The sequence below is a fragment of the Leptosomus discolor genome, chromosome 1, assembly GCF_034619465.1.
Source record: "Leptosomus discolor isolate bLepDis1 chromosome 1, bLepDis1.hap2, whole genome shotgun sequence".
NCBI lineage: Eukaryota > Metazoa > Chordata > Aves > Leptosomiformes > Leptosomidae > Leptosomus > Leptosomus discolor.
Window position 1 is genome coordinate 141,793,856 of NC_141391.1, and position 18,078 is coordinate 141,811,933.

The window sequence follows — 18,078 nt, forward strand, 5'->3', positions numbered from 1 at the left end:
TTTAAATTACTTACATACAGTAAATAGCTCTAAGCAGAAGAAAGTAAAGGCAATTTACCTGGGAGTTATCTAGAATTTGTACTCCTTAGTTGTGCAGAGTATTTGGTCTGAAGAGGCAGGGACTGGAAACAAGATCTTTATCTCCAGCCAGCTACCTACTTACTAGGCTACTGAATACTTTGGGGTGATGTTAGAGTAGTATGTCTGCCCTTGCTTTTCCTCGTATTTATTTTATTTGCTTGAGGAATCTTGCCAACTTCACTACAGTATTTCACTAAGGTTTTTTTGATTAAAAAAAAAAAAAAAAAAAAAAAAAAAAGACTTCCTGGGAAACATGTTTGCACATTACATACTCCCAGTCCTACTCCTACAGTACCTGGTCATTTCAACCACAATCCCTCTTAAGTCATGTGTGTTGGACAAGCAAATCTCTGCCCTTAATTAGAACTTGAAATTAAGTCTCCCCTGTCACGGGTAGGAAGTTTAACTTCACAAAAGATTTTTTTTTTTTCCCCAAGTCAAAACAGACTGTTTACAGTTTCAGTATATACTAAATAATACACTAAACACTTTCAGCAATACTATTCAGTATTCCTATCAGATAGGTCAACTACTTACTGGCTAAGGGGGGTAATGTTATGCATTTCTAACAGACTTCTCGCTCGTGATCCTGATACGGTGCACATGACATCCTCTAACCTTTTAAAAAAGTGGGTACTTCCACTGCATTAAGCAACAATTTCTTGTGACAGATCAGACTCAGTCACCCATTTATTTCAGCAAAGCTATAAAATAGCAGTGAACGACTGGTATTAAACTAAGCCAGGTTCAAACCAATTACCCATACTCCTGGTATAATTCTCTAGATGCCATGCTTATTTTTTTTCTGGGACAATAAGAAAACCACCTCTCCACAGTTCAGTGGACTCCGGAAAGAATATCTGCTTCTGCTTAGACAAACCCATGCCTGAAAATTGCTTAATTTTATCTGTAAAGTGAGTACTACCCCACTGCTATTGAAATTCACACTTACTTAAGGTTTCCAAAGATACTCAGCACCCAGTTCCGCGCTAGGCGTACGGTGCTGGTTGACAGTCACCTCCGCTAGCTTTAAACAAACTAACCTGGACACCACTGGCAGTCAAGCCACTGCCGTACAGGAGCTCCGAGTAGTTAAGCCACACTGCGGAGAAGCAAGCACAGTGCATGTGCTTGCAAGATAGCAGGGTAAAGAGGAGGATATGAAGGCCTTTGCTGCAACAGCAAAATTGTTTCCAGTCCCACTTTGATGCCATCAAAGCTAGCACTGGTATCTCTTATGACGAACTGCACAGTGCAGTTCACACTCTTCCCGAGAGCCCCAGGAAGCCAGCTATTAAGAACCCTCACAGACAGAAAAGACACAACCCACTAGCCATCCATAACTATGCCAATTGCTTTGCAGCACTCCACTTTGATCCGAGAGACAAGCTGCCCTAAAATCCAGCCATATTCTGCAGTCAATAATATGACCCTATTAAACAACCATGACTTTCACCTTATAGTACAAATCAACACCAATATGAAGTACATATAAACATGAGTAAAGGAAGCAAGCATCCATGAATGTCATTGCTACTTAAAAGACAGAGCCCTGATCCCGTAAATTGACATGCCCAACGATAAACAGTTCCATAACAAGTTTTTACAAAGCAAGGGCCTAGATTTGCAATTCACACAGTTACGGTTACAAACAAAAAAGACAAAGTCTTGTACCTGGGTTTCTAACTCCGTCACTTCCAAATTCAGTTTATTCAAGTGTTTGTTCACAAAGGTGATCAGAGACTATAAAATAAAACACCAGAATCAGTGATGTTAGATGCCACAGTCAGTGCCTGTGTGAAAGGGTTAACATAATATTTCAGGACATTTTTTTAAGCTTGATAAATACACGTGTGCTATTTGCTTTTGCATAAGTAAGTACATAAAACTGAAAACTGTCATACAGTCATTTTTGTTGCACCATATGCCAGAAGTCACCAGATGGTGCTATTACATACAGCTTACTAGTTATTTTTCCTAGCACCTAAAGCATACTTCAGCATAGTGGTAAAAAGCTGTGATGACATTTTTCTTTTGTAGGTTCTTCATGAAATGAAGCAAACAGTAGGTGCATTTAGTGTCCACACTAATCTCTTCACGTTCTTGGAAAGATCCACTGCCTGGAAGCAAGGCATCAGCAGCAGCGAGCTAAGACTCCCAAGAGAAGATGCTAACAGCACACTGTTCTGCACACACTTCTGTTCCTGGACTGACGTGTGCACATCAGTTAGCAAACTACAGTGAGGACGCAACCCAAGTCTGGCATTCCCGCAGGAAGCAGACATGCAAGATCCTGCTACTATAAGCCAGATACATGCTAACGTATTGAAGCACAGAAATCTGCCAGCCTGCTTATAACACTTCCGAAAGGGACACAGAGTTGGGTGTTTAACACTTTTATTGCACGGATAGAGTTAGCTTAATTCTCTATCAATTTTAAAAACACTCTTCTAGAAGACATTTCAGACTGGAAAGATAAAATCTTCCACAGACTTCAAAGCATTATTTTAAACACATACATCCTCTGTTTTATATGAAGCAAAGGGACAAACTACAACACTGATCTGTTCTAATAAATAGCTTAACAGACACACTGAAACTAGTTGATGGAACAACACGGAGTCTCTTCCTTATGGGTTCTCTAAAACTAACAAGTGCTGGCAGAGATCAACAGCTACTTTACCCCTCTGCTCTGTCTAGCACAAAGAGCCATGTCAAGAATATGACTGCACAGGTGTGCTCTGCAATGATGCTGAGCCTTAGAGGACAGACCAGAGGACCACATGAATTAGGGCTAAGTAGAAGAGCCCTAGGACAAAAGCAACTTTTCTGTAAAAGCTTTACATTTCGCAAACTTTTTTATGGGAGAATCACATTTCAGGGTATTGTGGAAAATATCTTCCAGTTGCAGAAGATCACCTTTAGTACAAGAATGAGCTGAAAAGCAAACAGTGAGTGCTTCTTGGGGAGACTGACGCTGAAGACACAAGCACAACTGGCTGGCATTGACCCTAGTGAAGGGGTCACCACTGCCAGCTGCTCATTAGCCTACAGCCCAGCCCCTCCTCGCTGGAGGACAGCACCTGGGATGGAAAAGTGAGTACGGTCCAGTGAGAACGATCTGTACCACTGCGAACACTTTGCAGAGCAGCTTCTTCCAACCTGCATTGTCTTGATTGAATCTAGCAGCGCTACCTAGAAAAGTCTTGGCCAGTACACCAGAGTAGTGAGACAAGCCTCACAGAAGCCAATGAATCCAGGTATCACCTGGCTTTGAAATAGTGATCTTTGGGGGATACACACCCTTTTCACTATTTCAGAATCTTCTGCTGTTTTCCAGATCTTTCTGGATATGTTTCCAAAAGCATAAGAAAAAAAAAACAATATAGAAAATAAAACTTGAATTTTATTTTTTACCTTTTTGACCACACTGAGTTTGTCTGGTGCATGATCGAAGAGTGTGTCAAAGGCATCACGCTCTGGTTTGAGGGGGGCAAAAAAAAGAAAAAAAAAAATCAGTATACCTCCAACATCCAAGTATGGCAAGCAGGTTATGTGTCCCAAGCTTAAGGGTCTTTCTCAGAAAGCCATGCAACAGACTCAAGCTAACAATTATCACCCTATTTTGGTATCTAACTGAATGTCAGAGCAAACTCCCTTGGGAATTTCAGAGGTAACTGAAAACAACCATATCATTCACTGAGTTCCCTTGTCTGCCATTCATAATTTGTACACAAAATGTAGGTGGAAGAAAAATTAAAATGAAAAATTTTGACTATGCCTCAATCCTAACTTAAATAATGAGCCACTGAAACATCACCTGGTTTTGGTGCACTACAGCTACAGTGATAATAGCTATGGTTGCATCCACCACTCAGTGTCAAAACCAGATATTCATTTGGTTAATTTAAAATTACTGGGAGTACCTCTAACTTCAGTAAAGCTTAAAACCAAACATGAGTGAAATCTGATTCAGCAGTGTATGAAGAGCAAAGCCTATACACAGTATGAAGATTTAAATTATGTTTAGACCTTCAAAGCATTGTGTAACAATATCTTATTCAATCTAAAATCTCCCAAATTGACTATATTAGTGCAACATTTCACATCATGGCGGCTTTGGGCTGACAGAAATTTTCCAAACACTTGAGTTTTTCAGATGACAACTGTCATCATCAGGTAACACAAGAAAAAATGAGAAATCAAATCAACTGCAGTTGCATTTAAAAAAAAAAATAAAATAAAAAAATAAAATATGCTGGAAAAGTATGCAGGTTTTAAGCTGTTAAATTTTCAACACAGTTTTTAACAGTTTTTCCAAGTTCAAATTCTTATTTACAGAGCACATTTTAATAGTTTTCTAATGTTAAATAAACAAACATGTTTATAATTCAAATTCTTTTGGTATCTGAAGACATGTTATGTAGCCCCTATAGCCCCCTGATACTACCTATTTTCCAAGTACCTTATTAATGTAGATACTCTGCAAGAGGGGAAATGGTAGTGTTCACATATTATAACTGGGGAAGAGAGAAACTAATTTACTCATTCTTCATAGCACATAGCTCTTACAGAAGACCACATCTCTTTGGTGAGAAGAACTGACTTAATGCCACTAACAAAATTAGATACAAAAAGAGAAGTCTCTCAGCAGCAACACAAAATAATTTGGTTTTGTTTAGAAGACAAGAGCTACGGTTGGTAAGGTGTATACTCTAAAATCTAGCGAACATGGAGCAGGTAAGATACTCCATGCAAAGCAATTAGAGAGGGCTGACTAGTCGCTGAAATAACACATAAACAGAGCTTTCTTAGACCTTGTACCATACACCTTTGCTCCAGTAATTTTCATATATTCATTTACATATAAATTTAATGGTCACATTATGAAGAAGGTGTAACTCTTATTGCCGGGGGCTGCAAAGATTTTTACTTGAAAGCCACTAACAACGGTACCAGGAAACACTGCCCTGTGCAGCATTTTTGCTATTCATTACTTACAAATAAAAACAAACCAACAGAGACCAGTCTAAAGAGCACTAGCAATACACTGGATGATCTGGCTCTTCCCATTACACTCCACATCTGTGTGGAGTAAGGAAACCTGCCCCCGTAATACATTCCAACCCTGTAGAATTGCTCAATCCATTGTCTTGATCTGCTGAAGGAAAACAGACAAGATTTCTGGGCCTGACATAAATCTAAAAAAATTTCAGAGTCACTTTTGTAACTTACCAAATCTTCCCATCATCATCCTGCAAGTCAGAACATTCAACAATATTGGGTTAGTTCATGAATAAGCACTTTGAAAAGACAAGACCATGGGCTTAATGGGCCTTTTCCTGCAAGACGCCAAGGGCTAACCACTCCTATCAAGTCAGGAGGCTGAGCATGTCACAGACCAGACCCAACTTGCTGCAGGAATGTGCCCAGCAGACCACCAGTGATGTCAAGAGAGATACATTTGAAATGAATGGAAATGCACGATTATGTTTTACACACAATTGTGATTTCTTACACATAACTATTTTTATGATGAAGAGTGAATGAACAAATGTACTTCTGTGTACAGTTTCCACAAACATAGTCATCAGATGCTACACCACACGGCTCAGAAGGAGCAAGGCTATCTATCTCACTTTAAGCTGTTTCCTCTGAAGACACAAAACATATATCATATCTGGATATTATGTAAATAAAACTGCCACATATGAATTATATACACAGCCAGTGACATCACCAGGCTTATGCAGACGTTTATCAGCTAAGAATCAGGCGCTGATTTGCACAAAGGAATTTGAAAGTATTCAGTGAATTCTGGATTCTGCTGATCATAGCATTTTACGCAGCTATATTTACATCTGGGTATGCAACACATTAAACAGTAAAGCTCTTAATACTGTGTACTGTTACATAAGTTAATAAAATACATGTATAAACACACATGCAAATCTGTAAACATCTTCCCTGCTAAAAAATGCCTAAACCCCACTCCGCAGATCACATCTTACAAACCACATCTGAAGGAGAGGACAAGCTAACTACATTGTTCAGAGCATAGGAGCGAGGGGAGGAATTTTGGCCCACAAACCTGAGGCAGAGCTCTGAATCTACGAAAACCACTATGGGATCTTTAATGTCCACACAGAGATGTTATGATCTCATTTTTGAGCATTTCCATCTGAAAGATCTTCCCCACTGAGCTAGCCAAATGGTACTTCATTTATCTTCAAAGTCATGGAAAGCTGAGCCAACTCCACAGGAAGCCAATACACTTGATAAACTGAAGAAGGGCTCATGTAAGCCCCTCAGAGTTGCCTTCAGGCCACGTGAAGGAAAATCTCAGCTTTTATTTGCAGCCAAAGTGCATGTCTAGCCTTCTCTTTATAAAAAGGACTGTAAAAACATAAAGCAAAGTAATCTGTTGCAAAAACTGGAGAGGGAAGAGGTTTATTTATTTAATTTATTTTTGCTGAGCTGTAGTCTTCAGGTACTACTGAAAACAGAAATCATCTCTCCTTACAATTTTAACAGGGTATCACTTCAGTTTTGAGAAGTTTATTTCCAAGAACTGTCTTTTGTCAAACTAATTCTTCCCCAAAATAGCTACATTAGCCCTCCACTTGAGAGAGGCAACAGCACTGGGCAGAAATTAGTTATATATAGCTACCTCCAGAAGGAAGGTGGAAAAAAAAAAGTCCCACAAAGGTCACTTTCAATGAACTACTCAGTTAAAACCTTCTGTAATACAAGAATGTCAACAAGACACTTTTCTCCTTTGTAACATATTTCCAGAGACCAAGTTATCTCTAAATAGATAAAAAAGCACCCCAGTAAGGGCAGGGGGAACATGAAGTCTCTCTTTCATCTTTGTAAACAGTCTCACATCATGCACCACAGACACACTCCAAAGCTAAAGTGTTTCGTGCTTACTCTGTCGTAGTTGTCAGCTCCTCTGTAACATGAGTGGTCTGAAGGAGGCCTTCACGTTTCTGAAAAGGAAGATGGAGTTAGAAACTGTGACAGCATTAGTAAAGGTGAAGCTCATTAACGCCTCTGCAGTACTCAGCATCTTTCAGAATCCCAGAGGACAAAACTGGGTAAAGTATGCTCGCTAAGTTTTGTAGAGGTGGAGGTGAAAGAGCTGACACAGGAGGGCTTACTCCCAGAATAGTGGCATTTATCAGGCTGACAGCCAAATGGATGCTTGGGAAATGGATATGTGTGTGTGTGTATATATATATATACACATATATATATTTGCAGCCAACAAACTCGCTAACAATTCTCCTCCTGAGACCAGAGTCAACATCGTGCCTGGAACACAAACTAGAGAGACTTTGTCGGCGCCGTCTTAAATTCCCCAAGGGCACTCTTTCATGTCACGGTGCCAACCACCAGTTTGACACAATTGGCAGCCTAGCCCTCTGGAGAGGTCTGGGGCTGAAATAACATGGACAGCTGCCCCCAGGCCAGGGCTCCGGTGTGCCAGCAAAGCTCTCGGGGCATAAGGGCGGCTTTCCTAGAGCAGGCATGTTACTGACGCCACCAGCCACACACCTGTCAGGAACACATCCACCAAAGAAACATAGGGAGCATAAAAAGCCCAACTAGTGATTTCATAACAAATAGTATTTCCCTGTTCCTGGGTTTTCTCTCCTTGGGATAATTTTCTGCATGAATAAGGAGTCTCCTACCAAACAAAGAGTTAGTATGTGGTGAGACTCAGTTTCAAAACAGCTTTATAACAGCTTCTTCAGCTCTGTTAAGACACAGACACCCTGACACGGGTGGGGTCAAATGTTTCTGAGCTTCTCCAGAGTTTTGGAGACATGGCACATGCCTCCAGGAGGTTGGAAGTGCTTTTAACCGAGTCAAAAGCCTACTTAACATCTCCATGGGTCCCTTCTAAAACTATGGGATATAGCCTTATGCCTGAACGAAGGAATTTCTTTCCTCCCTTCTCTATGCTTAAAAAGCTGACACAAAGAGCAGCCATCAATCTCAGCAGCCATCTAGGAAATGGGTCTGTCAGCATGACTTACAGCAGGGTTAATCAAGCTCAGGTAAGCAGGGAAACCACCCCCCATGCACAAGCTCTGTACGCATATGCCATCTCAATCACTTTCACCAACTGAACCCCAGACAAGAAGTTATTAGGGAGAACAGCTTTGAAGAGAAACACATTCTTCCCCAGAAGCAATCTGAGAAATAAAAATTGAAATCTAAAACCCAGTAAGAACTCCTGCCCTTCCACTCCCTACTCAATGAATGAAGGCAGCGTTGCTTTCTTGAGCCACCACCCAGGGCACCTGGCTGAAAGCACGGTGGGAGACACAGTCTCCCATTGCTGTGCTGTTACAGCTCCGTGCCCGAGCTGGACCCTGTGCTGGATGCCGCCAGCTGGCCATGTCTTCACAGCCCCTCACTTCCCTACCATGCATACATCTCATCCTGCTCCCGCAAGGGAGCCACAGGAGCAGTGCCAGAAGGTTTGGTGAAACAAGCCAGGATGACAGCATGGATGGAAAAATGAGGAAGCATCTGACAGCACAATGTTTTCTTGCACACAAAACAATGTTGTCTTTATTCCAACCCACCACGTCTCTGCTTCATTAACACAGGTTTCTGGATCTTTCAGACACCCCTGGGAGAAGATGCTATAAACTGTGAACAAAAACTCAGTAAGTGGTGACTAGTGAATAATGCCTCCAAACGCCTGATAAGAAAGAGGAATGGACACCAACACTGACTTCCCAATAGGTGGAAACAGCAGCATTTCTGCATAGCCCCCTCCTAGGCAGCTGAGCATGTTGCTTGCACAGCAAGCCTGGGTCCCTTGGCCTTGCAATCCAAAAGTAAATGTCATTCTTTGACAAAACTTTGATTCCTTGCATCACTGCCACCAGATAAATTTATTCTTCACCCAGCCTTGCCTCTGACCTTTCAGTCTGCAACTCAGACTACAAGGGAATTACTGTAAAAACACCTCAGATCTCCCAGCAGCACTACAGTGGGACATGCTGCAGTTTTAAAAATGAGGGTGAGGACAGCTAAGTGCAAAAGATGGTAATTCCCAAGCCTTGTAAAAAAAAACAACACAGTGAGACTTAAGAACGATTTCTACACTTATTTCTGAGAACGTCTTTGTTTTCCTGAATTAGGGTATTTTTTCATCATGCGAGTTTACATTTCAAATATCAAGCAGTAGAGCCAGCTGGAAGAAGAATCTCACTGGAAGCACGCACTGAAACCACAAAGTTTCTCTCCTCCCTGCTCTCACTGGGGAAGGCTGGAACGACAGGCACATGCTGAGTGACACCAATACTAAAACGTTATCATCTTCAACTCCTAACTCAGCACTTGGGAGTAGCTATCAACAGGATCTTAACTAGAAGATCCACCTAAACCGTTGTAGTGCTAGGACACTTCATGTATAGCTTGGACATACATTGCCATGGTTAAAAAATTTTCTATTTCACAAGAAAACCAATTCTGGAAGTTGATTTCAAAAAGGTTTTAAGGTAACTAGGTTTCAGGAACTCTACTCGTAAGAGGGGCTACTTCATGGTGCCCATTATAATATAAACAAAAGTGGTTTTCTGCTAGGTTAGTCTTGTAATTGTTCTAGGTAATACTGACAGACAGATAGGTAAAGGTTCTTCATGCCAAGGAAGGTAAAGCAGAAAGTCACTTCCAAAATGCTTGTGGGTTTCTGAGCAAACTATACAGTGCAGGACCAAAAAATGACAGTGTATTGTTTGACAGATACAGATCCAGCTACAGACCTTTCTCAGGCTCTAAATTAACTATTTTTAATTTTTAAAAAAAATAGAGTACCTTAGGAAAGTCTCAGTCTGTCACCTCAATTCGCTAAAGGAAGGGCAGAATTTAAGGGAAGGGCAGTATCACCACCAGCCTGTGGAGATCTTGATAAATAATTTCCACGTATCACAGTGCTGCCATATTATCTCATTTTATGGAGCAGGACACCAAAAATTAGAGACAAAAAAGCCCACAACACTTTCACAAGCTAATAAGGTATTCTGCTTTGCTCCGGGATGAGCTATGGAAATGCACACAACCTGGCTAAGCAGTAACTTGCTAAACTAGTATGACTCTTACTTTCATAGTGTAAGCACAGCCCTTCTGGGCTAGAAGCACCTCAAGCATCTGCACAGTGTGAAGACAGTTCAATAAAGTCAATAATGATGATCCTAAATGCCAAAGTCACCCATGAAAGGGAGGCTTAACTAGTTTTGAAAATTTCACTGTGGATGTGTTCTTGCACAATACTTCCACAACATCTTGAAAGGTTTTCTTGCTGCAGGGTCAATTCTGCAAAGTTTACAAAGAAGTCACTCAACAAACTGTTGATTAATCCCCTTAAACGCATATTCAAGCAAGAAGAGGCATTTAAACTAAAACCTCTCAGAGCAGACATCTTATGTTAATTGTGATTGAGTTTGACAGAACCCTAATCATTATTGGGATCTGTAATAAGAGATAATTTAACAATAAATTGATCATTATAATAATAATAACCTTCTGAATAATAGTTTTCTTACTTGGATTTTGAATAGTATTAACCTCATTACCATTCTTCTGTTTGTCATTAGTGTAACACAGGCTAAATAAAATCCATTTAGAGAGATCTGTGTTACTGAACTAGCATGTATTTTTAGACTCGATTATGGATGCTGAACTACAAAAATTCAATCTACCAAACTATAAGGCAAAAGTTATTGTTCCAGAAGAAACATGCTTCAGTTTACACTGTGACTTGCTTTCCATTTAAATAAGCAAAGCTGAAGAGTTGCAAGCTTTTCCTAGCAGTGGGATAGGGGAGCTCAAACAAGCCTCCTCTTGCACAGGGCCAACTGAGGTAAGGCTCACAGCCAGCAGTTGCCATAACCAACTCCACAACTCCAGGCTCTAGGTCCAAGAGCAAGAGCTTACAGACTCTCAAGCTCATTGTACCATTGCTCCAACACCTTCAGGCACTCCCTTGGGGACACAGGAGCTGCTCTTTCTCTCTTTCCCTAGCTTCTGTCAGCCTTTATCCCATCCTGTATTCACCTCAGCCTTGTCTAGTCTCAAGATGCAGGGACTCTGGCAACCAGATGCTTTCAGTAGGTGTCTTCTCTATATCCCTTCAACAGGGAAAAGATGTGAAAACACCTTCTCCAAAGCCTTCCCTGTGCTACAGAGGTGGAGGGTCCTGAAGCTTGAATTAAGGACATCGAAAGGGAGGCTTTACCTCTTTACCTAAGGTGGCGGGGCGGGGGGGAGGTGATTCTGACTTATCAGTTACAGAAGGCACTTCACTGTACTAGGCAGAAGGAGATTTCTAGCATCAGGGTGTCAGAGGACTGTTCACCACTTTATATTTACACTTTCCTCCTTACATTTCCAAGACAGTTAAAAGAAATTTAAAAAGAAATTAGCCTCCTATTTACGTTCATGTTACTTTATACCTAACTCACCATTCTTAAAATCAAAGAACTACAGCAGCCTGAAAGAAGTTCAAAATCACCTCTTAAAGTTAATACATACATTTATTGTGAGCCAGGGAGTATCCATCAATTACTCATTTACATCACACCCTGTACCTCCAGAGCATTCAGGCAGGCAGCCTGGAAAATGCCATTATTTACATGTAGAGCAAAATCGGGTTTGACTAATCAACCACCTTGCAATGGCATCTTGCAAGGGGATCCACATTTGCAAAACAGAATCCAAGATCACTTTATCTTCTTTATTCTTGAAAGGAAATCTGCTACAGCCTGACAGCTCCAACAGTAAATGGTACGTACAGAAAGCTCTTCGACAGCCTGCTGCCAGCACCTGAGCCTGCCTTGCAACGACAGCGCTGAGCACCACAGCAAACAGTCATTGCACGATCAGGGTGCCAGCTGGAAGAGCTCTGCCTGGTGTTTCAACAGCTGTTGAGAAAAGCTGAGTTCGCATGCTACAGACTGTACTGCCTCAGAAGCTTCAGCTGGGATAGAAGGTGAAATAAAAAGCAAGAGTACATATGCTCTGAAACTAGAGTCTTTGTAAAGTGAAAGCAAATGGTCAATATCAAGCAGAGAAAGGAACAACTAGAGCAGTATCTAGAGCATGAGGAAAGAAGCCAGGGTTCCTCAGGTCAGATGTCTTCTTCATATTTAAGGAAAGCTAATAAAAACACAAGGCTGTGAAAGAAATGATGAAAGTCTATTAGCGTGCCAACAAAAACAACATGTCTAAATCTGCATAATAAGTCACTGGGGGAAAACAACATCAGTAACAGGCTTCCCAGACTAGGGAGATTCTACATGCTGAAACTCCTTTCTGTGCCATTTATGTTTCAATGGCTTCTCTACAAAAAAATGCATGGCAAAAACCATTTACTAAAGTGCCAGAAACCACAGACACAACTCTCTTATACAACAACCCATCACATGTTTTTAGCTTGATAATGCAGTAGCAAATAGTGGTCCAAAATATATTAAAGATACAATAGTCTCGGGATCACATTTAAGCACATCAAAAATGCATTCCCAGGACTGGGACTCACTGAACAATTGAGACAAGAATTTTCTAAACAACAAGAGATTGGGGGGCAATGGACGGGAGCAGCCCAGTACTGCAAAATCAGAGTGATAAACAACGATTGTTCTGATCAATTTCTCTTGTAAGTTCATACTCACCCGTACAACTACCACCTGTACAGACACATGTTCAGGCAGTCGAATGGGAGCCCGGAAATGCATTGCCAAAGCTACCAGAAGGTGAAGAATGGAAATCAGATTCTTGCCGTGGATTGCTGCAGGGAACAAGGAAAATGAAGCCAATAAATTAGTACTGAGGCCTTATTTTAAACAAACAGCTCTGATAAAAAGGTAGGAAAAATGTCTTTGGTGAATAGAGTCTTTGTCCTTTTTATCCTTCTTCCTCTTTTTCCTAAATTAACAAGGCCTACAATATAATTTTACAGGTAGCAAAGCCTAGATTCAACCCTGCCTTTAAATTACATGCTTAACTTATGAGTCCAAACACTTCAGCTCCCTCTCCAGTCAACGAAGACAAGCAGACTCAAATCACTTGCCTTCCGCTGTACTGGAGAACACTAGAGAATTCTGCTTTTAGCAGACTTCCAATGTGTTAACACAAGTTTTCCTAGAAGTGAGAGATTAATCCCACCCATTACCTAGCTGAAGGGACTTCTCAAATTGCATTCTCACTTTCAGATTGTAACAGGTTGTGCTTGAACAGAGGGCACTTTCTGCTTAGCCTGTCAGAAGCTGTATCCTCCTGCAGGATGCAGGATCCTTTTACTCTCACTGTGATGGCCTGAAGGATTAGACCACCCCCTAGTACTTGAATGACTAACACATTCCTCATATCTGTAGGGATGCAAATACAGAAAGTGAACACAAACCTTTCTAATGAAAGCATATTCTTAAAAGAACAAATTACTTCAATTACCCCATAGCCATGTACCACAGAACAAGGTACCAGTTACAATCCATACATGGATGTGGTAACACCCTCTATGCAAATAAATAAGTAGTTTTTAAAAAGACACTGCATCACAGAGAATATGATCAACCTCTTGATTCTCATACCCCCCTTGTCTGCGAAGCTGAGACAGAAAGCATAACAGAGTCCTTACAGTCAACGTTCCACTTGATTGTCCAGCCATGGGGTCGGAGTAAATCATGGACAGCTTCCAGGACGGTCTGCAACTTTTGTTTCTGACCAATTTCAGATTGCGTCACTTCTGCCACGTTCAGTTTACGGTCAGCCAATTTTTCTGTATTTGAAAAAAAGAACAACAAAAGCAACGGGCAAAATCAGATTAAACAAGGGCCTGGGCGCATATAAAGAGGACAGAGCACTGGGCAGAGCTGGACTCTGCTAGAAATTTTCCAAGAGAATGATTTTTCTCAGAAAGCAAAACAGCTGAAAGCAAACTTCTCAAAGTGTGTCAATTCCAATAAAACCTATGACAGAAAACTGGTAAGGTCTGGCAGAACATGCTCATCAATCAGGTATCAAAATACGTAACAACTTGCAGATAGGCACCAAGCTAGCAATAATATTTATTGTACTTCCCATATTATTTCACTGATGAAAAGCATTTGGCACAACACAGGCTTCACTACACAAGGAATCTGCACAGGTTTAATGGACTTTTCTAATATTTAATTTAGGACAACAAAGGGGAAATAACATGAACATTTACTTTAGCTTGATAAGCTTTGTTTCAGGTTAGGCAAAGGTACGAATTTAAGCTAAAGCAAACTTTGCCTCCTCAAACCGTCAAGAGTCATAGACTCTCATGACCCACAGATTTGTACTGGCTTACTAGAACTCATCCAAAGAAAGAAGTAAGTTGGTACAATCACGTCATGTTTTTATGACATTGTCACATCATGGTTGATTACTTCTAAAAATGAACTAATGCAGGAGGGTCCCAGCTGCAGCCTAACCAAGCAGTGTTAAAAGTACTCTTATTTGATTCCTCAAGTTATTTTTGAGGAGTTTTAGTTGCATATAAAGTTAATTGCTGTTGAACAATTTTAAAAGCTTGTGAATGTTCACCAAAACGCTGCAGACCTGTTATTTAAGGAGCATATGCAGAAAAATGAGTAAGCAGCATCCGTTAGCACCAGTGGAATTCACACCACTAGGTCCTCTTGCCCCACTCTGACAAATGCGTCCCACACCCCAGCCCACTCTTGAAAACATGTCATAAGTAAACTGAGAGCAGTCTGACTATCCGTCTCCAAGAAAGTGTGGACTTACAATGGCATTTGAAGCTTCAATTCTCTTGGTTTGCTAAAAGTACCCCCATAAATCACTACACCATCATAAGGTTTTCTCCATTGTGCTTCTTGCATGCACACACATTGCAAAGACGTAAGGGGGTTGCAAAAGCACAATTGTTTAACTGAGTACATCCTTTTGTGAATTACTTGCACATAAGCGCACATTATGAGTATGTTCCTCCTGCCACACGTTCTCTCTTTCTCATTTTCCCCCCCTTAAAGTAATTCTAGCAGGATCCCAAAAAAGCTCTCAGCCCAAAAACTTTCAGAAGCAAACTACACAGACAAAATTTTGGACCACACGGCTTCTGCTTGGTCCCCCACTGTAAATACGAATGTCTTCATCTTTTTTCTGCCACACATTTCAGCTGTCTGGACTATACTTAGTCCGTGAAACAGATACCTAGGAATCAACTGCATCTCCCCCCCCTTTCAGCAGAGAGCCTAAGAAGAACAGATGGAGAATCTGACATTGTAGCTATCAGCGAAACAAACTGTATCCCTGGTGAGATGGTGAGTTACTGCACAGACCTGCTGCTGTCTGCAGCTTTGGAAGAGATTTGGGCCCCTTCCAGTCTCTGGGGCCGCCTTCTCTTGTGTGAACTCACCCAGCAGCTTTTGCAGCACCTGCCCATCATAAAGGTCCTCTTCAAGCTGTTTGACAATGATTCTCTCCTCCACCAGCACATCATTAATCCAGTCAATTAGAACCTAGCAGAAAAAGGAGGCAAATGTCTAAAAACCGCTGAAATATGTTCCTTCCATTCAAGGCAGTAATCAGGAATACAAAACAGAGCAAGAGTAATCATATTACGTATTTCCAAGTTACAGAGAAATAACAGAGAGACGGCTTGCAGCATGGCAATTTTAGGGCCCTCTACTTTTCCTCATTAAAATGTCTCCTTATTGCACCAATTCTAAAGCAAGTAGCAACTAGCAGCCCTGCAACAATAACTTTTGCTAGTATCTATGCTCTCCAGGTCCCAAAATTCGTGTCTTACCTGTTTCACAGCAGACCTCCCGATAGATGACAATAGTCCCACACTCCCACCATGATCTCTTCCCTGACCAGATGCAAGCGGTGTGTCAGAAAGAGCTTCATAGGGGAAAGAGTCAACGCTCCTACCAACAAGGTCTAAACAGACCCACTAGCTAGATCCCTGCCATCAGCAACAGGACGAGGCATTTTCTCTTAGGCTGTTGCAGAATACAGAAGTCTGGAATTAAAATTTTGGTCAAATGGGCCTGATAACCATTCTACAACATATATAATAGTCCCCATATGCTGACTACCATCAATATAAAAATCATTCAAACACCTGCAAAACAGGAATGAACATAAAGAACTTTTACAAAGAAAAGGAACTGGGTTAAGTTTTCCAGGTGCCAAAGAAAATAATTTCCAAACAGCTACAGGAAAAACAGCCTTGACTGTTTGAAGCTGGCAGTGATGCTTTCCTCTAGTTTATTATTTGGAAAACTAAATTTCTTTTGCAAAAATAATATAGTTCTGTGGGAAGAGATGCAATGTTAAACCCTGCTAAATCCTTGACTCTGTAAGAGGAGAAGAGTATTGCCAATCATAGACACACAAAAGCCGTTAACTAGAGCCACCTAAAGCAATGAGCCTCATTTTAAAATTCTGCAGTTTTTAATTTGCTTCATATAAAATTGTGGATTCTTTAAATTCACTTTCTGGTTAGATCCCATACTTCTGCCTCTTCTTGGCAGTCATGATGGCTAAGTAAGTTTTGGGGGTTTAATATACAAGAGATTGTGAAATGAAAGCAAATAAACAAAATATAGACAGTCTTGCACTGAAAAACACCCACCTTGGCAATCCTAGTAAACACGAGCATTTGAATATGTTGGTCACAAGGACATTTAAGTAATTCAGCCTGGCTACTAAGTTTTGCTATGCTTAGTGTCCACAAAGAAGTTTACAATCCAAACATTAAATACTAACGCTTCACGTACCTCTAACCTATATCTTTAGTACTTCCACAGCATGCTGAAAATTGCACGGCTGAAAACTCAGCTCTAAAATTAGTGTAAGCAGCAAATTTTAGCCAGTGATATGGCAACTAGTCAACTAATGGAAAACAAGTATCAGCATCAATGGTCATGTAAGTAAATCACTTCTGCCCTCTAAGATGCTCAGAGGGATGAATAATCTCAATAATAAAAATGACCCCTCTAAAGAGCTTTCTTTCAAAATAAAGCTTTTCTGCTAAGTTATTCATTAGTCACTATCAGCACCTTTTATCAAAAGCGGTCTTCTCTAGAGCAGGTAAAAGAAAAGTGGAGGTGACGTTTGAAGAGAGATGTGGATATACAAGCACATGCTCTGCACCAGTATTACTGCCCCACTGCTCCCCTGGGATCTTGCAGGAACCTTATCTGTCACTTGGGCCATTCACTCTATCAGAGGGCCTCCACTCTGCGCTTACAGCTACCACCACTGCTCCACAGCTGGGGAACAACGAACACATCTGGAGAGAAAACTTCAATCTCTTTCAATCTTTTTCAGGGGACAGAAGGACACCTATGGTAAAGGGTTGGAGAGAGAGTTAGCAAAGGATTACCACAGCTGGAAGACAATGAGAAGGGGGATACCATCTTTCACCTTGAAAAGTGTTCACCAGTGATATAGAAAAGTGAGACCTAAATAACACAATACTTTCTTGTCCCAGTTCATCTAGAAAGAGATTTTTGAAGCCTGTCATTAAGATGACTGCCCAATTCCAAAACTATACAAGTCTGACACACATAGACATCAACAGAAAAACAAATGAAGAAATCAGTCACAGAAGATTTGGGTCTTTCAGGCGATCTACTTAGCAGACTTTCACAAATCTGTAGTTCAGCCGAAATTATCATTTGATCACCAGATCCCATTACAGTCCCTATAGGAAGTGGCCACATTTCCAAAAGTTCTCAGAAGCTTTGTTAAAGGAAGACTCAGGATGCTAAACTATTTTAAACCATTAATAAACTTTTTATTTCGTCTGTCCTGTGCTGAATGATATTGAAGTCAGAATCTAGAAAACGTCAAGGAATTAAAAATAAAAGCCTGTAAGTACCTTCTAATGTTGGAGCCAACATCTCATTCCCAAGAGTGTAGGTACACAAGAATCACAACGTTCATAAAGGGAAGTACTTACACTATGTGCTACTT

At 40.8% G+C, this 18,078-nt stretch overlaps 1 protein-coding gene across 2 annotated transcripts in view; it reads right to left on the reverse strand.

The window, feature by feature from the left end:
• Positions 1–18,078, reverse strand: part of PARVB (parvin beta) — a 59,855-nt gene that overhangs the window by 8,708 nt on the left and 33,069 nt on the right. Inside the window, exons 4-10 of one of the 2 annotated variants that reach the window (XM_086466224.1) lie at positions 15,509–15,611; positions 13,742–13,882; positions 12,777–12,892; positions 7,015–7,073; positions 5,317–5,336; positions 3,499–3,560; positions 1,756–1,824 (exon numbers count right to left, since the gene is read on the reverse strand). In XM_086466224.1, coding sequence (XP_086322350.1) covers positions 1,756–1,824; positions 3,499–3,560; positions 5,317–5,336; positions 7,015–7,073; positions 12,777–12,892; positions 13,742–13,882; positions 15,509–15,611 — 570 coding nt within the window. The remainder of the gene's footprint in view (positions 1–1,755; positions 1,825–3,498; positions 3,561–5,316; positions 5,337–7,014; positions 7,074–12,776; positions 12,893–13,741; positions 13,883–15,508; positions 15,612–18,078) is intronic. The other variant, XM_009948187.2, reaches the window with a different exon arrangement.